Consider the following 25,064-nt stretch of genomic DNA (forward strand, 5'->3'; position numbering starts at 1 on the left):
TCGCCGTCCAACCCACAGGATCCTGTGGGCCTCAGTTCTGGAACAACCTGGCCCTCGCCTGCCCTGAGACCCTGACTGAGCAACTAGCAAAGGCCTCTCTGACCAAGAAAACAGGTTTAAAACGGACGCGCAGAGGGGAGCAGAGGAGGGAGGTCACATCAGGGAGGCCAACCCGCTCGGCTAAATGCATCCTGCATGTCCAGGGCAGTCGAGGTCAGGCTGCACTAACATCACACACCCAGTAAACTGAGCAACCAGGGAGGCCTGTGGTGGTCATGCATTCTCTTCACTCCACCCCAGCAGGCAGCGAGAAGGGGGAGTTTGTAGAAGCTGGCTGGGTTTAACCCAATCCACTAGAGGAAGCCACGGAAAAGCATGCAACAAGGCACAAGGAAGCTTCTGGAAAACTTTCCACCCACTTAACAAGTTCTGCAGGGAGGCGATAAAGCACTGTGGTGGCAGGGCACAGGTCTGCGGGCAGACTCCCTGGACGGGCACCCTTGTCTCACCCCCTGGCTGACTGTGCCATCCTGGAGACACCGCCTGCCGCTCAAAAGCCTCAGCTTCCTCATCTGTAAAATAAACGAACAAAAACCCTAGCCCACGGAGGCTTGTGCGCATTAAATGAGATAACATCAAATGTAATTTAAAAAAAAAAAAGCACAACGACCCGAGTTAATCATTCAGGGCTGCCAATAGCTGGTTAACGTGGCCTGGAAGTCACAGTCTTACACACAAAGAGGAAAGGAAAGGAAACATTTGCTCCCTGAAACATTGCCAAGAAATGGAACTGAGGTGGCAGCAAAACTGGAACCCAAGAGGGAAACGAAAATCCGTACAAAGAAGGAAACTAAAAGGGAGCGTTAGCATGCCAGGAATATTAGAACCCATTCCCATCAGTCAGACACGAAATCAAACTACTACAGGCCTAGGGAGACACGGTCATGAAAACCTCTCCACACAGCTCTGCCACCAGCCTCCTAGCAGCAAAAAAAGCATTAGCAAAACTAGTTCCCCGTCTGCACAAGAACCTGACGTTCAGTTAACGCTCTAGCTCTGCTCTCTGGAAACAAGACAGTACGTCTCCCCTGTGCTCTAGGTCGCACTGTTTATCATTTTAAAAGACACCCGATGGGTACAGTGCATGTGGACCGGGAAAGAGTGCAAGGACTCCTGTGACCGGTCGTGTCTCTCAGGATCCTGGGGGCTTGGCCAACGCAGTTGTTCCAGAAGGTATTGGCCCCCATGGGATCTGTAGCTGCCCCAGGTGGACCCCGTCTCCTTGCGTCTGAGCTGTGCCATGTGGGCTGCTAGAACTCTCCAGAAACAATGCCTGATGCTGCCCTGCCAGCAAACCATGGTTCCCCTGCGCCAGCCTTCCAAACAGACTCAGGACAAGAAGGGGGCCTATAAGCGCCCTGGGCGTTGGAATGGCTGGCTGACCCTGTGATGACTTCTCCGTGGGTGTTCTCACCGCCCAGGTTAGGCAGCCTTTTGCGTGCACACTATACACCACGTGTTCTCTATACACCACATGTTCTCCTGCCCACTGTCGCTGTCATGGTTCACATTCAGAGCCCATGTGCTGTGGACCAGGCATGGTGACTGTTCGCACACGATAGGCTTCATCCTCAAAATGACACTGAGGGAGATACTGTAATAATCCCATTTCACAGGTGAGAGCACTGGGGCAACTCCCCGGGGTTACCTGGGACGGTGGAGGGGAAAAGCAGGGGAAAGGCAGGCAAAGAAAGAAAAGAAGGAAGAAAAGACTGCACTAAAAACTAATAAGCCCACAGCAGGCGGGATTCAACATGTGTATTCATGTGCAGATACACATGGCACAACCTGGCATAAAGCAGGAAATAACAAGGAAGCTGCAATGAAGCAAAACGGATGGTAATTACAAGAGGCCAAACTGTAAACAGAGGCAAGCTCTCCTCTCATGGGTCATGTGGCGAGTCACGGAGGTTAAGTGAATGACAGTCTTTTATGCCCATCTCAGAGGAAACTTGAGCTCCACCTGCCCAAAGGGGGAAAGAAATCTTCTACAACCTCATTCTAAAATTCCAGGAATAAAGGTATATGCATACACCTGTATCTGCCCATACGTTACACCTGCATGTAAATTCAGCCACACAGAGGCATTCACACACAACTGCACACACATGGATGTCTGGGTGTACATGAGTATATGCAAATGTGTGTGTCTTAGAAAATTCCACTGCACAAGGTCAGAGCCACACAGGTATTGAGCAAGGCAAAGACAGCGCTGAAGCGGAGAGCCTGTTTTTACTTACTGTGTCCCACATCACAACGTGCACATCTGTGCTGAAGGAATTATTAATGTGCTGAGTAATATAAAGATTGATGAAATCACAGAAGTGGTGATACATGTTAACACCTAGGATTGGAAAAAAAGAAATCCATGTTAATTAACCCCGAAGAACAAATGATTACACAATTTTTATTCTACTCCATCTACTTATAGTATGATAGACTTTTAGCTGAAATCAGTGGGGGGGGTGGGGGGGAATTAAGAGCTTTTCCAAACCTAAAATGATCAGTACACAGGTAGTTCTCAGCTGACAGATTGACTGTGTTCAAAAATTCACTTTCAAATTGGAAATCAGGAATAAATTTTCCCATATACACTAAGAAACAAATGATCGTTACGTTCCCAGAAAAAATAACAGAAGCCTATTTAACTCAATATGGGGTGAACCTTGAAGACTAATCACTATTTTTATGATCATTTATTGTTTTTAAATCAATGGACACCTGGTCATCATGGAAGTATTGACAATGATGGCAACTATTAACATTTTGGTATTTTTCATTCCTGTCTCTTGTTCTCCTATTTAATCACTACTTATATTGCTTCTTGGGAAAACATTAACCAACTATCACTGAAAAGAGCTGAATGTCTCATGTCCTAATTAAAAGAGCATGAACTCTGGAGTCAGAAGAACTGAGTTGAATTATGAGCAAGTACTCAGGCAAGTTTGTAAATTCCAAAGCTTTAGCTTTCCTACCAGAGATCGGAAATCAATATACTTAGGTGCCAGCTTTTAGGTAATGTACCTAAAGTACCCAGCCCAGCACCTGGCACAAAGTCAAAACTTAGTGAAGACCAGCTGGATCCTGCTGGGTCAGAGGAAAGGGGAGGGCGGTGCTGCTATTTTTAAGTTCCTAAGTCCGGCATTCATAAGAAACTGAACATTTTCTCAATCTCTCTCTCTCTCTTCCTCTTTCTCAGTCTCTCTCTCTCTCTGTCTTCTGCCCCCTCTCTCTCCTCTTTCTCTTTCTCCACTAAGGTATGCAGGACCCAGTATTCAACCTGGAAATGTACAAATCCAAATGGGATAAAATTCCAAGAACTAACATTTAAAACATGCACTTTAAAGAAGGGAACATGTTGAATAAAAGAAAAACAGTGACTCTCAAAAGCAGAAGTCATAAAATATTCTGACTTCATTCCCAAAGCGAATAATAACGTTGTGTGCCAGAAGATAAGAGTAAAAAGGACTCCATTTATGAAAGTCAGGTCATTATGCTATACACCTTTAACGTATAAAGTGCTGGATGCCAATTATATCTCAACAAAGACAAGAAAAAGGAAAAAAATACTCCATTCTTTTTAGACTGGTATCTCAGATGAATGTTTAGAGGGACTTCTTTTTTCACCCAGAAAAATCTTGCCAAAGAGCATATTTTCAAATAAATAAGAAAAAGAAAGTTCTATGGCAACCCATCCGCTTTTCCCAGGTTAGCACACAGCACACGTTAGCTCTCTCATGAATCGTTCAGCAAGTTTATAACATTTATTGAGGGATGCTGAATGCACAAAATAGCACTTGGTACCAGGAGGATTTATAAAATAGGGAGAAAACGCAGGCTCTGTCCTCAAGAAATGGGCCCCAAATGAGTCTTGTTCTGTGGAATACTCATTCTCTCAAGGTAAGAGTTAATATGAAAAGGAACGCTGTATGACAGCATAAGGCAGAAGAAAAAGGCAGAGTTATGAATACAGGAAAGAAATGACACATGTCTACCCTGGCCTATTATTCCTACTTTACATCCTTTATTGCATAAGTAGCTACATAAATTTAACTGTTCGCACATGTTCAACCCTTTTTTCAGGCAGATCAGTGTTTTCTTTGCCCCATTTTAATCTGCATATTTTAAAAATGAGTCAGGACCTTGAACACAGCAGTTTTACCTGCTCTCATTTCCAAAACCTAAACTTGTCTGATTTCTGAACCTCATACTTTGTAATATAACACTTAGGGCTTCAGAAGGCAGAGCACATTAAAAATATGATCAATAAATTAGAGGAATTCTGAAAGATTTGTGACAGGCGGCTCTCTATATTTCACCTTGAGCCCAGCCTCTCATGAATTTGGATGTGGTGCGGCATAGAAACCTCCATCTCTTGTAATGAGAGAGATAACGGAGTACGATTTCTGTTGCTCCCTTCCAGGGCAACGAGTTCACAAAGCAAAAGCTGCGCCTGCATGTGGAGAATTAGAAGCTATCACCTTAACTAGGAAAATAATTTTAACTTTTTTTTTCAAGAATATATGGCAGAGCTAACTTCCAAAAGAATTTTAAGTTAACTTTAGTCACGGAGATGATACCAGAAAGTTTGCCAGAAGAGGTCATGGGCCTTCCTTTCCCACCTGCACTATATACACGGTTTTTAATTTTTAAAGAGTTCTACTGAAGCACAAGCTAAATCAAGCGATTAGAGAAACTACATGGGGTGAATGTAGTTACAAAAGGGGTACCCAGTCTTTCTCCTCTCATCTTTTGATTTTGATTGAGTCATTTGATATCAATGTGAAAGTTTCTTCTAGCATGCCAAAAATATAAAACAGTGGGAAGTTCAAATTAGTTCACTTCTTCACGAGAAGAAAGCAAAAAGCAAATCTATTGTTTAATGTCACATTGCCCCCCAAATTATAGGAATACATATATCAAAAAAAGGAACAAAACCACATTAACCAATAAATAAATAACAGACAAATTAACTTCTCACCTGCATCTAATTTCATGAAGTAGGTTGGTTTCTCAATAACAGTGTCACACTTAGCATCTTCTACTGGTCTGAAGTTGAGCTGAGTATAGCTTTGTAGCTCAGCAAACCTGGAATTAAGAATCAAGAGATACTTTCAAAGGGATCCTCCTGGACTTCCTACTGAAACCTTGTAACTTAGGATCTGTTCATTAAGCAGATTTTATTTCTAGAAAACACTCTTATAAAGACATGTGGAACTTCTCAAACTTACTAACATTTATGTAACTTGATATCGATTTTAATGTTGAGACAAAAAGCAAAAATGATTTTAAATTTCAGCCTAATGTGCAAGACCAACTGGGAATTTTGCTGACAAAGAAAAAATTTACACATAGAGTTGACCAAAAAACTCTACCAGTAAAGTGGGAAGATTAAAAAAGGTTTCTTGCAGTCTGACGAGGCTCAGAAGTAACATTGACCCAGAGAACCTTCTTGGATTCTGAGAAAGATGGCATTCCTAGAATTACCAAGTGCCTAGAAAAAACAGCAGACAGCTATGCTTCCCAGAGGAAAAGAAAGTCTGTTTCTCGGAAAACAACTTTGGAAGCCACTTGGTACAATTTTCTTCCATACAAAAGAAGACAATCACAAGTTAACCTAAAGATCGCTGTAACTCTTCATCTTTGAGACCATGTCTGAGGTAAGACAAATATCAAATAGAGCCTTTTAAAACACACATAATGCTGAAATATTTATTTGTAGTGGCTTCAAAAACAGGTCCACAAATTCTGTGATACTTCTTCCTTCAGGAGGTAGAGATGAATATCCTCCCCTGGAGGGTGAGTTGGACTTAGTGACTCACTTCTTTTTTTTTTTTTTTTTTAATTTATTTATTTAATTTATTTTTTGGCTGCATTGGGTCTTTGTTGCTGCGTGCGGGCTTTCTCTAGTTGTGGCGAGCGGGGGCTACTCTCTGTTGCGGTGCACGGGCTTCTCATTGTGGTGGCTTCTCTTGTCGCAGAGCACAGCTCTAGGCACACGGGCTTCAGTAGCTGTGGCACGCGGGCTCAGTAGTTGTGGCCTGCAAACTCTAGAGCGCAGGCTCAGTAGTTGTGGCGCACGGGCTTAGTTGCTCCGCGGCATGTGGGATCTTCCCGGACCAGGGCTCGAACCCGTGTCCCCTGTATTGGCAGGCGGATTCTTAACAACTGCGCCACCAGGGAAGCCCTAGTGATTCACTTCTAATGAGCAGAATATGGCAGAAGTGATGGTGGTCACTTCCTACATTAGGATATACAAAGATCGAGGCCTCCATCTTGGGACATGCTTGTGCTCTCTCTCTCTCTTTCTCTCTCTCTTTTTCCCTCCCGCTCTCTCTCTCTTTCTCAGACAACACGCTCTTGGGGAAGCTGGCTGTCATGCTCTCAGTAGCCCTAGGGAGAGGCGCATATGGTAAAGAAATGACACCTCTGGCCAACAGCCAGACAAGAAAACCCAAAGATGACATGCGAGCTTAGGAAGCAGATTCTGCAGGCCCAGCTGAGCCTAGAGATGGCTTCAGCCCTGGTCAACAGCGTGACTGCAACCTCCTCAGAGACCCTGGCCAGAGCCACCCAGCTAAGCTGCCTCCAAATCCCGGCTGTCAGAAACTTCGTGAGATAATAAATGTTTATTGTTTTAAGCTGCTAAATGTCTGAGTAATTTATTATACAGCAATAACTAATACAAATACACCCTAGGGAACTATCATGATATCAAAAGATAGTGGGAAGCAAATATCAAATATTCATTTTGGATCTCAGATATCAAAGTGTGCTAGGAATCAAAATACCCACGAGAAAACAGGAAGTCCTACTGCAAAAGTCTGTTAAGTCAAGTAAGATCCTGCATTGCAGAGAGTAAAATGATAGACCGTTATCCTGAATGGTTTACTTAGCATGAATGTTTGACCTCAAAAATGAACTCTCTTTGACATAAATCATAGCACTATTTTTTTTTATCTGTTTCCTAAAGCAAAAATAAACAAATAGGACCTAAGTAAACTTTTTTTTTTTTTTGGCCACTCCAAGTGGCGCAGCATGTGGGAACTTAGTTCCCTGACCAGGAATCAAACCCGTGTCCCCTGCAGTGGAAGCGCGGAGTCTTAACCACTGGACCGCCAGGGAATTCCCAGGACCTAAGTAAACTTAAAAGCAGTTGTAAGCAAAGGAAACAGTCGACGAAATGAAAAGACAACCTACAGAATGGGAGACTATATTTGCAAATGATATGACAGATAAGAGGTTAACATCCAAAATATATAAAGAACTCATACAATTCAACATCAAAAAAACAAACAATTCCATTAAAAGATGGGCAAAAGAACTGAGTAGACATTTTTCCAAAGAAGACACGCAGAGAGCCAACAGGCACATGAAAAGATGCTCAACATCGCTAATCATTAGGGAAATGCAAATCAAAACCACACCTGTCAGAATAGCTATCATCAAAAAGAACACAAATAACAAATGTTGGCAAGGATGTGGAGAAAAGGGAAGCCTCATACCCCGTTGTTGGGAATGTAAATTGGTGCGGCAGTTACCAATGGGGAGAGGGAATTGCGGAGGGGCAAGATAGGGGATTAAGAGGTTCCAACAATTAGGTATAAAATAAATAAGCTACAAGGATATTTTGTACAACAGAGGGAATACAGCCAATATTTTATAGTACCTATGAATGGAGCATAACCTTTAAAAATTGTGAATCCCTATGTTATATACCTGAAACTTATATAATATTGTACATCAACAATACCTCAATAAAAAGAAAAAAAATGAACATTATATGAGTGTCCTGTGTGACTGTAAAGGGGAGCATGACAATTTCTAGGATGACAGAACAGTTCTGTAGCGTGACTGTAATAGTGGTTGCATGTACCTAAGTATATGATATAAATTCTATAGAGCTATACATCCCCCTAAAAAATAAAAAATGCATGTAAGCATTGATGAAATCCAAACGTGTTTAGTTAATAATATTGTACCAATGTCAATTTCCTGGTTTGGATCATTGTGCTATGGTTATGTAAGATGTTATCATTAGAGGAAGCTGGGGTAAGGATACAATGGAAACTCCTTGTACTATTTTTAAACTTCTTGTACCATCTTTAAACTATTTTTAAATGTCTACAAATCTCAAGTTATCTTAAAATAAAAAGCTTTTTAAAGTACCCTAATTCTTTAATATCTAGAGATGGTAAATTTCTTGATAGAACTAGTTTAGTATTCAAAATGTTTTAAATCAAAATGTGTTCTCCAATCTTTATATAAAGTTCAAAAAGCTTATCAAAGGTGCTTAAAGTCAGGGTAGTGTTTACCTTTGGAAAGGAGGGTGGGGGTTGTGTCTGGAAGGGAGCCTGGGTGGGTGATGGTCTATTTTTGACCCAGGTAAGAGTTACTCAAGTGGGTTCACTTTTTCATAATCCAAACTGTACATTTCTCTATATGCTTGGTATGTACTTCAATAAATGTATATTTTTTTAAAATGTTCCCCAAAACACATGCAGAAATTATGAGGAGTTAAAAAAATTCAGTTTTGAACTTTTTTCTTTCATTAGCAAATAGTAAGTACTATATCATACTTCCTAATATTTTATAAATACATATTTAATTCAGAAACAACTGATGATTCACTCTGGAGCCACCACTCCCCAGAAGCTCAGGCCAAATTATCTACAAATGGAGTAACATTTTCCACTTGAGAGTCCCTACCAAAATCTGCAAGTACCAATAATAAAGACAAAATTTCAGAAACATATCTTCCAAAAAAAAAATCTTACCAAGACTGTAGAGGGCTTTTGCGCTGGCCTTGAGACATCAACATACGAATGTCAAGTTTACAGTGCCCTCCAATTTCCCCGCTCTGGAAAAAATCTTCCTTAAATCTGGTGTACAACAAAAAATTAAGTTGAGTTTGGAAAATTGTTTCATGACTCAGACACGTGGGTTGTAACTAAAGTGGTTTGCCAATTTCCAAAATCAGTTTTTCATTAGAAGTTAACTCTTTATAATAGAATATTTCAGACATACACAAAAGTAGCAAAATGGTATAAGGAATCTAATGTACCCATCACCCAGCTTCATAATGATCAACTCATTATGACCAATGCAGGTCATCCATCCCCTCCCCCATTCCCCAACCTCATCACCATGTTATTAGGAAGCAAATCCAAGGCTTGCAAATCCTGAAACTGCAAATATTTCAGGATTTCCCTTAGATTTTAACATCTACCCCTGAAGTACCTGTCGTGGTTTCTCTTGATGTTTCTTAAATCAAGGTAGAGATTGGTCGCTCTGCAGTACTGAAGGTAACGGGAACACACCAGACTTGAGTCATTCTGAAATAAGGTTGAGAAATAAGAAAAAAATAACTGCGATTATTAACAATTTCAGGACAGGCCGGACTTGCTTGACATCATGCTGACAGCATGTTGCCTTCAGGTTCCAACCACACGATGGGATGAAAAGTGCTTCCCGATGACCACTTCTGTTTAAGGATTCTTCTCCCTGGCAGACATTGGCCAAGCATACTTTTACCAATTTGCACACTTTTAGGTTACTATGACGCACCCTTAAATGTTTATCACCTTCAAACTTTAGAGAGTCAGCAGCTGTATTTGTGGTTCACTTCACCCTCCTGGAAAAAAAATAATGCAGTCAGAACCCTCACTAACCCCACAGCTATGTGAAAAAGCATTTTCCAAAGACCAGCCAAAGGAAACAAGGAAGAATGCCCATGTCAGAGTCATTAAAATGCAAGGCAGGAAGGGCAGTTTGCCAATTTGCATTAGAGGTACTTTCTGCAAACCTTAAAACCTGTGGGAGTCTCTGTCTCCACAGCAGCGGGAGAGCCATGTTTTCTAACTCACTGAGGTAAAGGAGTTGTTTGTTTGTTTTTGGTTTTTTAAATAAATTTATTTATTTTTATTTTTGGCTGTGTTGGGTCTTTGTTGCTGCGCGTGGGCGGCTACTCGTTGCAGTGCACGGGCTTCTCACTGCGGTGGCTTCTCTTGTTGCGGAGCACGGGCTCTAGGCACGCGGGCTCAGTAGTTGTGGCTCGCGGGCTCAGTAGTTGTGGTGCACGGGCTTAGTTGCTCCGCGGCATGTGGGATCTTCCCAGAACAGGGCTCGAACCCATGCCCCCCGCATTGGCAGGCGGATTCTTAACCACTGTGCCACCAGGGAAGCCCCTGAATGGTGTTTTGGAATCTGGAGTTGGTAAGGGGTCATACCCTGATAGCGTAAAACCTAACAAGGCAGATCTTGGTGAGGAAAGCATTCTGCAAACCACCTTGGAAGAGGTGTGCGAGGTGGAGATGGGGCCCTTCCCTGTCCTTTCCACATGAACAGCTAAACTCCAGCCAAAGTGTAAAACGTCGTCTGTTAAAGACACCCCTCAGCAGTGCAGGTTAACGCCTTGCCTCCATCTTGCGGTTCAGCCACCTTGCTAGAGTCGCTTGAAGTTCTTTCACGCGACACCCTCCAAAAGCACTATACAGCATCTATTCAGTTTTTGAAAGCAGCTGGAGGCCATGTCCTCCTTTCAAACATATATCAGATTGTCATAGTTTGAGGCAATTAAAATATTTCTGGGTTTAGAATTATTCCCCCCAACATATACTAAAGAAGAGAGGTTGATAAATTACATCTTTATAAATGCCCTTGCAAGTAGTTTGGGACACGTGATACATCCTCACCATGCTGTGTTTGTTAGCACTTTGCAGCTTGCAAAACGCTTTTCTGTATGTTTGCTGGCTTGATTCTCACAAACGGTATAGCAGATAGGCAGGGCAGGTATTACCGATGCCACTGGACCAGACAGTGAGGGATTCCTTTCATAGTGCCACCTATCTTGTTTTTATATTATGATCTAACCACTATGAGTGTAGGGGATTAAGAGGTACAAGTTATTACGTATAAAATAAGCTACAAAAATATATTGTATAACACAGGGAATATAGCCAATATTTTATAATAACTAAAAATGGAATATAACTTTTAAAAGTGTGAATGTGAATCACTATATTGTACGTCTGTAACTTATATAATATTGTACATCAACTATACTTCAATAAATAAACGAATAAATAAATAAATACTACGGGTGTTTCTGAATAAACACACTCGTTTATGAAGGGGTTAAACACCCACCATTCCCTTCGGCTGGCAGAGCACGTGGAGTTCCTCCAGCCGCTCTCCAGAATACCCAAAGTCGGCTTGCTTCCAGAATATTTCCTGGGCTGATTCAAGAGTGTCCGTCCTGTTTCAAAACAAAAAATTCTGTGATATTCATCTTTTTACTTTTTCTGGACCTTAAATTTTCTTTCTAAGTGTTAAATTGCTAGAAGTCAGTCATTATTTTTTTTTAAGTAAACTATCATAATTTAAAAATCTATCCCTCACTACAGGAAGTAACCAAAATAAGTTATTTATAGACTTACTCCCTTATAATAAAAATACAAAATGGAAAGGTATGAAGTTAGGATCATCCGGAACTGAAGATAATGAACTGTTAATTACTGTATTTTCTTTACCCCGTTAACCCTGCGTGTGTTGGAAACACTGATTATACTTAACTCTCTTCTCCAGAACCAAGAGAAGCCATCCATTTATCTTCTTAGCATACGCTGGGGGAAAATATTTTCTGTGATCCATACTGTTTTCTCCCTCTGGCAGAGGAAATGAGAGATATTCCTGTCCCAGTGGGAGACAGTCAAGTTGAACTCATGACTGTGTAAGCAAATTAATATCTAAAGGAATTACTATCTAATACCAAAAGAGTCTAGCTGGAAACTGGAGCCTCAGCATACACTGCAGAGAAAGGAGAAAAAGTACAGGGGAAGAGGTATTCCATCCAGAAACTTACCATCCCATATCCACGTAGGTGCAAACAGGGTAACTAAACCTGAACTCTGGTCTGCAGGATTTCTCATAACCCCAGCAGTACTTTAAATTTTCTAAGTGTTTCTGGAACATAAGAGGTATATGTTTAGACTTGTCTACCTTCTTCTGACATTTAGAGAGGACTCAGAGTTTTTCCATGAGGAAAACAAATCTTTATAGAACTTTCATCTTCAATGTTTTATAATACTTATTCATGTAATAGAAATAAGTAAATTCTAAAAAAAGCAGTCTCAAGTTTCTTAACAACAATTATCCTTAATCACCAACCCTTCCCCCACCAGGTCTGTCCTCCCACCAAAAATCTGGGTTTTAGCTAGACTACCACAGATCATTTGAATTGCCATTTTTTTAACTTAATTAATTAATTTATTTTTTATTGAAATATCGTTGATTTACAATGTGTTAATTACTGCCATACAGCAAAGTGATTCAATTATACATATATATATATATACACCCACATCCTTTTTTTTATTTATTCTTTTCCATTATGATTTACCATAGGATATTGAATATAGTTTTCTGTGCTCTACAGTAGGATCTTATGTACCCATTCTATATATAAAAGCTTACATCTGCTGACCCCAACCTCCCACTCCATCCCTCACCTAACCTCCTCCCCTGAATTTCTGGTTTCTTGAAGTAGCTTAATGAAATCAGTGAGTAAACGGATCCTAAGATCAGTCCCTAGAGAGTCACAAAAATTGGAATTTCTATCACCAGAAGAATCACAACTAAACCGAACGTATCAGCACCCTTACTCATCAATTGAGATCAGCAGAGATCCCGGAAGATGTCACAGCTCTGCAGCCCTTGGGGGATACAGCAGCTGCTGCCGGCCGGGGAGCTTAGGATGCTGTTCTGCGAGGCCCCAGGAGCAGTCCTGATCTGATTCCCAGCCCTGCCCCTCCGCATGCTTCCCGTGCCAGCACCATGGGAAAGGAAATGGCTCACAATGCCCTGCTTTGATCTCTGAGGCCTCGTGAGATGTCTGAATGGGCTCCAATCTGAAACCTTTCCAACAACTCTAAAACAGAAGGAAGGCCGCAGTAATAGTCTTAATTATTTGGAGACAGAGGTGGAGGTGTTATTACCAAAATGAAGTGCTGTGAGATCCTCTGAAGTGTAGATTAAGAAAAGAGAGGGGTGAAATTCTCCAGTTACTTGTAACTAGATATTCTTTTCTGCATCAGATCTAATTCACTTCATTTACATAGTATACAAATAGCATAGGCTGCCTATTTATTTTACTAGTGATTTAGATTTGAAATCTCACCCTTGTGAGTGGGACATAATTCTTAGCAAAGTTGAGTCATTAAGAAGCATCAGATGAAATACAAACACTGATTGACCCACAGTTACAAGAGACTGAAGTCTACCTTCAGGTTCAAGTTATAATGAGGAACTAGTGAACCAGCCTAAATTGCTTCCTTTTAAAAATAAACAGGGAGAGAATAGTATTTACCTTATAAGGACAATGCGAGTCTTTCTTACAGACCGTGGCAATATGCCTATTATTGTGCAAAAAGAAGGGAATATGCTCTTCTGGCAGGCGGAGGCTGGCATAGTTGAACAGAGGGGCGCCCAGAATGCCATCAGCCTGGGGAGGAACCTCGTCTTGGCCACTCAGGGGAACTTCACGAAGCAATGCTCCAAAGACAAGCAGCATGAACATAGCAACCTCCAAACCTAAAGGTCAAATTGACAACATCCTCATTAAGACATACCCTTTCAAAGCCAAAGGGGTCAAGGGCTAAGCACAATTACAGTGAACTTCGCTATTTCACTGAATAATGTTCCTTTACTCTACAAATATTGATTGTGCACTTGTTACATGCCAGGCACTGTGTTAGGAGCTAGGTATGCAGAGGTGAACAAAGCAGGAAGGACCCCTGCTCTCATGAAGCTTACAAGCTAGTGCAGTAGACATAAAATAAACAATCAAATAAATAACTTCAGATGATGACAAAGGCTGTGAATCAAATAAACCGAGGGCTGGCAAACTTTTTCTGGAAAGGGCCAGGTAGTAAACATTTTTGGCTTTGCAGGCCAGGCAGTGTTTGAGATAACTCCTCAACAGGGCCTTTATCAGGAAAGCAGCCATAGCTATGCTAGAGGAAAGGGGGGCTGTGTTCTAATAAAACTTTATTTACAAAGGTGGGAGGAGGACCTTGATAGGACCCTGTCTGAGTAAGTAAGGTAACGTGATACACAACACAGTATGCCGGTTAAGCATATAGACTTTGAAGCTAGTCCACTGAGGTTTGAGTGTGGCTGCAGCCTAAGCTGTTTGACCTTGAGCAAGTTATTTAATCTTTCTGTGTCTCAGCTTTTCCATCTGTAAAATGGAAATCAGAATAACACTTCCCCATAGGGCTGTTGTGAGTTAAATATTGGTAACGTGTCTAGACGTACCTGGCACGTTAAAAGCTACGTTAAGTGTTTATTAAATAAATGTTTAAAGCTACATGGGATGGGGCGGGGTTGCTAAGTAACGTTTGAGCTGAGACCTGCCAGATGAGGAGCAGGGAAAACATGCCAGGAAGAGAGAAGAAAGGAAGTACAATGGTTCCGAGCAAGTGTGTACCTGCTGAATAAAAACTAACAATCACTGCAGTATGTGAGAATACGCTACTTTTCTAAGTACCAGGATGCAGCAAGGAACGTACAGTTGAAAACTAAATTCCTAAGCCCTCGTGAAGCTTATATTCTACGGGGTATAATAGCATCTATGGGGACTTCCCTGGTGGTCCAGTGGCTAAGACTCTGTGCTGCCAATGCAGGGGGCCCAGGTTTGATCCCTGGTCACGGAACTAGATCCCACATGTTGCAACTAAGACCCAGCACAGCCAAATAAATAAATAAATAAATATTTTTAAAAAAATAACATCTACGATATTAACAACTGAGGCTAAAACTAAGAAAACTCCAGGAGTGAGTTTTCTTAGTCTGCCTCAGGGCTGTGCCCTTAAACTCTCCCTGTCCCGCCTTAGTATTGTGAAAAGAGATGATGGTCACGGACCTTACTGCATTTCTAACTCACCCTAGAAGGATTAAATCTCTTAGACCAGATTTCACTTATATTTCACAGATATTAATCATGCCATTTGGGGTTCACTTTAGTGGTTTCTTTGCTCTATTTTTTTTAAAGTGGTCTTCCCACCAGATGATAGAGCCCTGGTACACGTGAGCAGCTCCCAGCAGGGTCTGCTGTCACTGGAGCACACTGGAAAACGCAGCGTTCAAAATCAGTCTTCACTGACTATGGGCGATGAAGATGGAGCCTTTAGTAATAGACTGCTATGTTCAATCAGGTCTCAAGTCCCAAGGCCAAGTAATCATAACTAAACAGTTGGCACACCAAGAAGAAATCCCTTTCCCCTCTGGAGTGGGAAATATAGTGGCTCTTTGAGGTAACCCTAAGGAGTATATTGTCATTTGTTATAAAGGTCACCTGAATTAATATTTTTAGTTGGGACTTTTATCCAACCATGAGTTGATAGCAATTTCACAAAATTTAAAAATACATATTAATAGCAACAGTGACTCTAATTATAATGAAAATATTTACCTCTTTAATCCTCAGAACCACCAAGAAGCTGTTGTGATGTTTCAGATATCTAAAATCTGTCAAAAATGAAACGGATTACCTTAAAAGGATGTTAAAATAGACTTTCACATCCAGATGATATTTTGAATTAAAGGAAATATTAAGAGAGACGATAATTTAACAAGATAACCTGTAAGCAGAGGGACTGGCATTTAGTGAGACACGCCTTAAGCAGAAGGCCTGGCTCAGGTGCCCTTTCCTTGCCTTAACAAACACATACTGCTAAAAGCAAGGTTGCAGGTCATAACCCTCAACACAGCCACTTAACAGAACAGATTCTAAGAGTGAGCAGGAAGGAGATGACCCACTTTATACAGACACCAACTGGTACAGGCCAGCAGGACACTCAGCAGATAAAACATTCCTAGGAGAAAACAATCTGCCTGGTTCTCACCAAAGTAATCCGACTCACCAAATCAAACTGCTCCCTAGGCTCTACTACAACCTGAGCTTTCACATTCAACAGGCAGAATGGCCAATCCTTTGCTCACCCCTCCAGGAAACAGGTCACTGCTATGACCAAGTCTTGACCTTTGGTTATCCAAATCCATTATCCTCGACTGAGCTCTAGCCATAACTAAATCCACTGATCCATGAAGGAGTAACGCTTAGGTCAAGGGAAAAATCTAAAGACTCAGATCAGAAACCTGGCTTTTGCAGAGAGCATGCACCCGCTTGCATAAACTAGGAGTGGCTGCTGGTGCTTGAAAGCACAACCTCGGGGCCTGGCAGAGCCCTTCTGGTGTTGAGTCCTCTTGCAAGAGCCCCTGAGGGATGGGAGGGCGCACTTCCCCAGCAGATAGAAGCTTTGGCAGCTGAGCTACTTTTTCCTTCAGCAAGGAAAAAAAACCAGCTGTTTCCACAGGCCTAAGACGGGGAGAGGAAAAAGGCAAAAGCCAGAAAGGTGATGAGACATGAAAGCCCGAGGCTGACAGCGAACACAGCGGGTGAGAGGGGGTGAAGCTCTGTGACAGAGCTTGGGAACGTTTAAAGAAGGCAGTGGACAGGTGAAAAGTTAAACGCATCTGAGACCCACAAGGACTCCTAAAACTGCTCGCCCCGACAAGTGCTATAAGTTTTCCACGGCAGGAGGTTAGAAAGGGCCTGGCTGGCTGAGATGCCCAGGTGAGGTCCACCAGCTGTCTGTCTGCTAGAACGTCAGTGGAACCAGGGCGGCGGGGTCAGCGGCGAGCGCCCTTCCGCGGCCACGATGCTGCGCTGAGGTTTGGGGCGCAGAGATCCCCGGGGGCCGCCCAACACCCAACACCGCACTCCCCACCCCCGGTCCCGGGCGCGCCTGGGAGGGGCCTGGAGAGCGGCTCCGCCCCGGCCTGGGAAACCCGGTCAAGGGGGCGCCGGCCGGGGAGCCGGCGTTCTTCCCCGCGCCCGGAGGGCCCCCGGGGTCCCGTGCGCCGCTGCAGGCGCCATGAAGAGGCCGAGCGCTCGGGGTCGGGAGGGTCAGGATCGGCTTCCCCACGTCCGCCTCTTCGGCCCGCGGGCGATGGGAAGGCGCAGGCGGACCCGTGGAGAGGCGCCAGCCCTCCGGGAAGCCACGCCGGGAGCGGGCAGAAGCGCCCACCGCGCGCCCGGCCCCGAGAGCCGCTCAGCCTGCCGCGGCACAGAGGGGGGCAGGTGAAGGCTCCGCGGACCCCGGGGCGAGTCCCACCTGGAGCCGGGAGAGCCGGGGCTGCGGACGAGGCGGCGGTGGCGGCGGCGGCTGCTCCGGAGGAGGGAGTCGTCATAACCGGCGACTGCAGCTCACCGGAAACCTCGGGCGCCGGAGCCGGGCCAGGGGGCGCCCGGGAGCCGCCGGGACACCTAGGCCGGCCTGCGCGGGGAGGCGGACCCCCGCCGCGCCGGGGGCCGCCGGGGCAGAAGCCGGGCCACGCGGGCCGGGCGGGGGCTGGGAGTGCGGGGCCTGATGGCAGGTCCGCGGGGACCGGCTCGAGGGGCACCGTCTGCGGTTCCCTGCGTTCTCCCGCGAGGGCCAGAGAGCCAGACTGGACTGTCCTCCTTGGGAGGAAGGGATAAGGCGCTTAAAGGACCCTGGGACGGGTTGGGTAGAAAGCCTGACTCTCCTTCCCTTCTTCCTTCTCATTGCGTTGCATTGAGGCGGAGTTTTACTGTTTTCTTAATTAGAGCCGAAGTTGCCGCTCTCACTTTCATACGTGGGGCCTGCCCGTAGTTGGCGGCACTTTCTGATGGCCAACCAGAGGATGGAGGATTCTTTGGAGTCCTTGAACAATATGTAGTAATACTCTTGCCTCTCTTCGTAACTACCCGAAAACTCACCAAGATTAAATGCCGCTTTGTGGAGTTTGATTTTTATCGCTTTATTATTTTATAATTATTTAAATTGCAATTGCGTAATTATTTTATCATAATTATTTGAACGCCCATCTCCCATACTTCTACTCTTGGCACCCTCGGTTCTCACGGTATACTGCGTAGTATAGAGCACAGTTAAGGTGAGTATTATTGATTCAACTTGAACTGATCAAAGTTGATATCATCAAAATAAACACGCTCAGACACATAAAATCACCGGTATTAAGTTCTATGATCATAAGAAAATACAACAGTTTGTTTCCAAAGGCTTACATAATCTTCAAATAATTTTTTCAGATACCGTTATGAGAACAAATTCCATTAGTAACTTGCTAAATGAGTAACATTTTCTGGATTTTTTCTTTCAAATAATAGCAATGCAAAAACACAAGGTACTTGACATGTGCCAAGGATTATTCTAAAGCACTTTACAGTATTAACTCGTTTACTCTTCATGTAAAAGACTCTGCCTCTAAAGGAAGTACTGTTCTATTATTTCATACTTTGCCACCCCTTACCAATAAGCACAGTAACTTTAAAAAGTGCTTTCTCAGCTTACTTGCCACCAATCTATTTTGTCATGTACAGGAAATATAGCTTTCCTCTTAGTTGATTCAAAATGAATAAACAAGCTGGTTTGCCCCTGAGTGATATGCGATAAAGATATAGAGGTAGATACATAGATTTTTTTAAAGAACGCATGAGAACAATATATGAGAAAGGCTTCTAAAAATATGGTAGTCTCATTGCAAGAGCAGACAAACCAATACAACTGTTGTGAGGTGTACATGGTGCTATTTTAAATGGCTAAATATTAAGTTGTGGTCATTCTGGCTCAGGGGAGACAAAATGTGATGGGGCTTTAAGAACATGAGGTTGTGTTCTATCGTACTGTAACAGCCATTCTTAACATAGAATTTCCCTCCCAAAATATCAATGTTAAAATATAGTTTTAAACAATAAACTCAAACGTCTATTAACAGGAGACTGATGAATAAACTATGGTATATTCACACAATGTAGAGCTATGCAGGCGTAAAAAAGGATTGAGAAATATCACTATACACTGCAGGATATATTATTGAGTGGAAAAAGCACAGTAGAAAAAGAATGTGCAATATGCTATCATTTATTGAGGAAAGGGAATATATATGTATATATTTATGTATATAAATTGTTATTTACAAATAGAATAACAACATTAAAATGATTACCTATGGGGGAAGGAGGGAATATAGGTATAGGGAACAAAGAAGATAAGTTCTCTGAATATACATTATATACTTGTGACTTTAGAATCATGTACATATTTTACATTATAAAACAAAACTAGGGACTTGCCTGGTGGCGCAGTGGTTAAGAATCCGCCTGCCAATGCAGAGGACACGAGTTCGAGCCCTGGTCCGGGAAGATCCCACATGGCGCAGAGCAACTAAGCCCGTGCACCACAACTACTGAGCCTGCGCTCTAGAGCCCACGAGCCGCAGCTACTGAGCCCGCGAGCCTAGAGCCCGTGCTCCACAACAAGAGAAGCCACCGCAGTGAGAAGCCCGCGCACCGCAACGAAGAGTAGCCCCCCGCTCGCCGGAACTAGAGAAAGCCCATGTCCCACAACTACTGAAGCCCGCATGCCTAGAGCCCGCGCTCCGCAACAAGAGAAACCACCGCAATGAGAAGCCCGCGCACCGCAACGAAGTGTAGCCCCCACTCGCCGCAACTAGAGAAAGCCCACGCGCAGCAACGAAGACCCAACGCAGCCAAAAGTAAATAAATTAAAAAAAAAAAAAAACCCCAATCTGCCCTTCATCATCCGTTGAAAAGGTCTAGAAACAACCAACCTTGTAGCAAGAAGCACCCCTTGTGCCCAGACTGTGATCTCGGTACACCCTTTCCCATTTAATGAACATAGGCTCCATAGAAAAATGGATTAATCTGGGGTATCCATAGAAAAATGGTCTTAGATATGGGGCAGGAAATGTACTAGAAGAACCTGAAAGATTTTACAGAAGGAAGCAAGGAAGCAATCAAAGGCTATGAGGGTCACACCAAAAGGACTCAGGAACCAATTTGAGAAGGTTCCCTCTGGTCAAAGATACAATAATTTAAAGCATCAATAGGGTAACTGTAATGGACTGAAGCACAAACATATTTAAATATTAAATTCAAAAAGATCCAACTAATCGATCAAATACACAAGCCAAAAACCTCGCTGTTCATCTTGGATGATAGAAAGGAACCAAATTTAATTGTGAGAACTGGTAAATAAAGGAAAAGAATGAAGCAGATTTATCCTGTCTTTCCTATATGAATTATGATGCAAGTAACCAAATAGTTGATGAGGTAAAGTTACTTTTTACAGAAACATTTCAGACTTAAATATAATAATCAAGTCCTATGTCTGAAATTTGCTTCAAAATAGTCAGTATGGGTCGAGAGGAAGCACACATGAAGTATAAATGAAACAAAATGGGCCATAAATTGAATGTTGTTAAAGAGTAAACGTTAGTAAGTATACGGCATTCGTTATCTGCTGTCTCTTTTATGTAACTTTGAAATTTTGAATAATCATAATTTTTACATTGCACTACAAGTTTGCTAAATGGGTTGTAAGTTTGCCACTCACATACTGGCATTTTGGATAGCTCACAGTGTTAGCAAAATGCTGAACTATCGGTAGAATATCGCGTATTGGTTCTCTGACATATCCAACTGCTTAAAACATACATCAAAGGTATTAAAATGTTAAGCAAGCAAATTTTGACTAAATTTGATCTTATGCTACAGTTGATCTATATGCTTATGGTTTTACAGAAGAGCAGTAAGAGAAACAGCATTGTTTAGTTAATGGTTCAGAGCATGGACTCTGGAGCCAAACTGCACAAATTAGAGTCTCAACTTTGCCACTTATTTGCCATATGACCTTGAGCAATTACTTAACCTTTCTTCATTTTAAAAATGGAGATGATAATGGTATTCACTTTAAAAAGCTTATTTGAAGATAAAGTGCAGGTATACAAGCCCTTTTCCAAAATCCTTGGTACCGTATGTGTTCCTGATTTTTTTCTAACAGAATAGGGTATGCACACCATCTTACTACCTAACACCCTCACTGTGCCCTGGATCAGCACCCCATACTCTCACACAAAATGCAGCAAAATGCATGAATACTCACACTAAGTGAGATAAAGCCTGTAATAGCCTCATGTCAGTGAAGGTCAGGCTTTACTACCAAAGCAGATTTGACCACAAGCTTATTAAAGAAACATTTGGTTTTCAGAGCTTTCTAGATTTCAGAACAGTGGATGAGTGATTATGATCTCATATAAGTGAATTCCTTAACAATAGCAAAGTAAGCACTGTGTTTCCTATCATCACCTATGACCACAGATTTTTTTTTTAATAATATGTTATTTGTAAAAATTAAGATTGTCATTTCAAAAGAGACAAATGGGCATGGCATTGTCTAAAACTGAAAGGAACACCTCTATCCACCATGCTCTGCCCATCACTACCTGTCAAAGAAGAGAGTTTAATGTTAAGCAAACAAGAAAAACCTCCCATTAGCCCTTGCTTAGTATTATTTGAGGACTGAAAATGAAATTTACCTTAGTTGGCAGTAGGTCAACATGGGGAATAAATTCTGGACAGCACTAAGAGTAAATCCTCTGTATCACAATTGTGGATTACTGAAGCATTGTGAGGTTTTGTTTGTTTTTTTATAAAAAAAAAGTATTTAAGTATTAAGAAGAAAGATACATTTAATTTTTATTCATCTTGTTAAAGGGTCGTGATTTGCTAAAAGTTAAATGGGTATGTGTAAAAGCAATAGCTTAAAAGTACTTTAAAGGATCAAAGTTGCAGAGTTCAACAGTACAAGCAATATGAACTCAAGATAACTTATGAATAGAGGATAACTTATTTTATCTGTTATTATTTGAATATAGAAATGTTTTATGACTTTTAGAAGAATATCTTGATACTGTTTAAGACTCTAAAAAGACACAAATCATCGTTACAGTAATTACACCAGTTAGTTACAAGAAGTAAATTCTTAGAATTATATTTTCCAAAAACATGTCTTCATTAGAAAAACTATATTTAATTCTAATAAAACACTTAGTAATATAACTCATAAAAATTTGGGCTTATCCTTATTTTCTTAAAATAAGAATTCCGAAGTTATATCTATCTTCATAAAAGAAAACTATCTTCACTCATTGGTACTGACCACTCTAAATTATGTTAAAAATGAAATACATTATTACTATTTTAAAATCTTTATTCAAATCAGATCCATGCTTATTATTTACATTATCTTTCATTTAGGATTAAAATATTATATCCATCTGTAGTTTAAATCATACTTTTAGCCCTTTACAAAATATGAAGTTAAAGTTGTAATAGTTTAAAACTGAATAGAATTGGGGACATTAGATTTTTAAATGAAAATGAAAAATTATGATACATTAGAACATACATGTACACATACTAGACAAAGAGTGGTAGAACAAGATAAAATATTTATAGTAATTTTCTATTTTTTCTTGTGGCTATTTTCTATATATTATAAATCACATACTTTTAATAAGCATTTAAAAAAAACTTTCAATTAATAAATCAAATGCCAAATGAAGGATTACAAGAAAAAAATTTTCCTGAACTTTTCTTTTCACTTACTTATAAACTACATGTTTTCCTAGGTTAGAAATTATCCATATTTAGAATATCTTAAATCAAAGTATAGATACATTTGATACATCCCCATATGTTAAACATTGTACAACTGGAAGTTCTCAATAAACAGGTAAAGAAAAAGAAAGAAATGGTACTCCCAATTCAGCTTCCCAAGAGTTAGAAGGATGCCCATAGTCTGTGCTTAGTTGTCTATATATGAAACAACAATGTTCACACTCCTCTATTCTTTGTTTATATTCTTGACATTGTTATCATTTATATTACCTATTTTCTTTCAAGAATGGAAACATCTGACTGCGATCTATTTTCTTTATTAAAATATAAATATTTTCTAGAATATGGACAGATAAGTTTTAATAACAAACAGCAAAATACAGCAACCAATATTCAATAGGTATTCTGCCACTTAGTGGAGTTTTTCAAGAAAGCAATTCAGTACACCTTCTCAACTTACAAATGTATTGAGAAATCTAAGTGTATAATAAAATAAGATCTGTATGAACATCAGCTATTAATTTGTGGATAAAGAACAATATATGGTAATATACAGCCGAAGACTTAAATATTAAATAGCTGTTTATCTTAAATAAACTGAGAACACTTTAAAATTTTAAGTTGAGTTGACTTTATTAATGTTAATATGGATTAAGAAAAGAGAATGTATAATATTATAAAATTGAAAGGTAAAGGAATTTTATTTCAATCTTTTCTCCACAACTGAAGGGTTTTTGTTTTTTTTTTCCTCACTAATGGATATATTAAAAGAACAATTTCATAATTCCTAAACTTCTAGTTTCAAACACTTGACAGAATTTGCAACTTAAGTTTCCTATATTTTCTAATTCTGTACATTTCTTATTGCTATCAGTCTTGTCATTCTCTGTCAGCCCCTGGGGGAAAAAAAAAAAAGCTGACAGAAAGCTATTATACTGCTTTTTACCACTAAAATATAGAAAATTAATTTTATGAATTTGGCTCACATGGAAAGAATATTTATTAATGCTACAAATCAGAGATTCACTGACAGAAATACTGTCTTGAATGCAAAAAGAACAAAAATGAGGTCACTTGAATTGCCCTGAAAGGCATTCTAAAATCTTCAACATGGCTTACCTGTAGCTAAAGTTCTAGCGTTTAAAATGTAACTAAAAGTTAAGTGAGTGTTCTTACTTTCAAGTAAAGGCAGCTAAATGACTTTCAATAATAAAATGTATCAAAATATTTCACAAGTCTAAAACACAGCTGAGAGGAAGGCATAGTTATTTTTTCAGCTATTCCACACTATTTTTCACTTTAAAGTTTCAAGAAAAAAATTAAATGATAAACCACAGAAAATTGCAAAATGCCAAATTTAACTCCTATAATTTCTCTATTTTGTTATGAATATTATTATGAATATCAGTCATATACTTTTAATGTGCCAAAAATAAGGCTTTACAAAATGTGAACAATTAATTTTTAAAAAGAAAATTATATTAGTAATTTAATTACTTTTGATTCATTTTATAGGGTAGTAAAACAATACGTCTTCAAAACTACTAAAATGTTAATGATACCATCACAAAATGACTGTAAGTAGATTTTTCCACTATTCAATTATGCCTAGATAACTTTGAATAGCTATAGCTTTCTCCAAATAGGTACCAAAATTTGTACAGACTTAATCGTGAAATCTGAGTGAAATAAAATTTGAGACCACAGAACTTTTAAAGTTTAAATTATTTACCCTTTAAACTTCAGAGAGTGTTTTTTTTCCCAAAAGAAAAAAAATTAGTTCAAGATCTAATAACTGCAGGTTTAATAATTTTTTTTACTTGAACACAATGTCCATTTTCATGAATAGTAATTAGACGCACTGAAGATTTAAGTGTGAAAGATTTCAAAGTGTCAATATGTTACTATCACTCTTTAAATGTTCTCAATATATACAAAAACATATAAATTATAGATACAATTAGTTATATATCTACAATATATAAACACCATTCTCCTTCCCTAACCATACTGACATGAGGATAAAGTAATAAATCTCTGTGCTATTCAAGGCAAAAAAAAAAAAAAAAAAGACTGTAAAAAATAAATCTTTAAAGAATAGTTTTAAAAATAAAGTCCAAATACTGCACAAAATAATTTAACTGGAAATATTACTATATACTATAAAACAATTTTTTTCAATTTTTGAATGCTAAATTCCACTTTCTAATTCTATAAAAGAATTTATTGGATATCTGCACTTAGATATTAAATGTTCACATTCACTTTGATGGGAATGTAATTTTCATAAGTTAACTGAGCCTTTGTCTTAAAAGTTCATCTATTTGAGTCTTATACATATTTTTTACATCTTCAAGATCTAATCGAAGTTCTTCTGCCTCTTCTGCTTTTTCTCCATACATCTGCAGAATAGTGTTGTATCTTTGATCCAAATCCTATAAAATATATTTGTTTACAATTTTTAAATAACTGTACA

At 40.2% G+C, this 25,064-nt stretch overlaps 2 protein-coding genes across 3 annotated transcripts in view; both read right to left on the reverse strand.

Moving 5' to 3' along the window:
* EOGT (EGF domain specific O-linked N-acetylglucosamine transferase) overlaps window positions 1-17,403 on the reverse strand; it is a 30,069-nt gene extending 12,666 nt beyond the window's left edge. The window contains exons 1-9 of one of the 2 annotated variants that reach the window (XM_059937703.1): window positions 17,238-17,403; window positions 15,533-15,588; window positions 13,427-13,650; window positions 11,924-12,024; window positions 11,209-11,317; window positions 9,301-9,395; window positions 8,838-8,942; window positions 5,042-5,148; window positions 2,301-2,404 (exon numbers count right to left, since the gene is read on the reverse strand). In XM_059937703.1, the coding sequence (XP_059793686.1) occupies window positions 2,301-2,404; window positions 5,042-5,148; window positions 8,838-8,942; window positions 9,301-9,395; window positions 11,209-11,317; window positions 11,924-12,024; window positions 13,427-13,636 (831 nt within the window). In that variant the 5' untranslated portion in view covers window positions 13,637-13,650; window positions 15,533-15,588; window positions 17,238-17,403. Of the gene's footprint in view, window positions 1-2,300; window positions 2,405-5,041; window positions 5,149-8,837; window positions 8,943-9,300; window positions 9,396-11,208; window positions 11,318-11,923; window positions 12,025-13,426; window positions 13,651-15,532; window positions 15,589-16,607; window positions 16,645-17,237 lie in introns of those variants that run through there. The other variant, XM_059937704.1, reaches the window with a different exon arrangement.
* Window positions 17,404-22,273: 4,870 nt separating this feature from the next.
* Window positions 22,274-25,064, reverse strand: part of TMF1 (TATA element modulatory factor 1) — a 30,367-nt gene continuing 27,576 nt past the window's right edge. The window contains exon 17 of the mRNA XM_059940154.1: window positions 22,274-25,023. Within this exon, the coding sequence (XP_059796137.1) occupies window positions 24,880-25,023 (144 nt within the window). The 3' untranslated portion in view covers window positions 22,274-24,879. The remainder of the gene's footprint in view (window positions 25,024-25,064) is intronic.

The sequence above is a fragment of the Balaenoptera ricei genome, chromosome 11 (assembly GCF_028023285.1).
Source record: "Balaenoptera ricei isolate mBalRic1 chromosome 11, mBalRic1.hap2, whole genome shotgun sequence".
Classification (NCBI taxonomy): domain Eukaryota; kingdom Metazoa; phylum Chordata; class Mammalia; order Artiodactyla; family Balaenopteridae; genus Balaenoptera; species Balaenoptera ricei.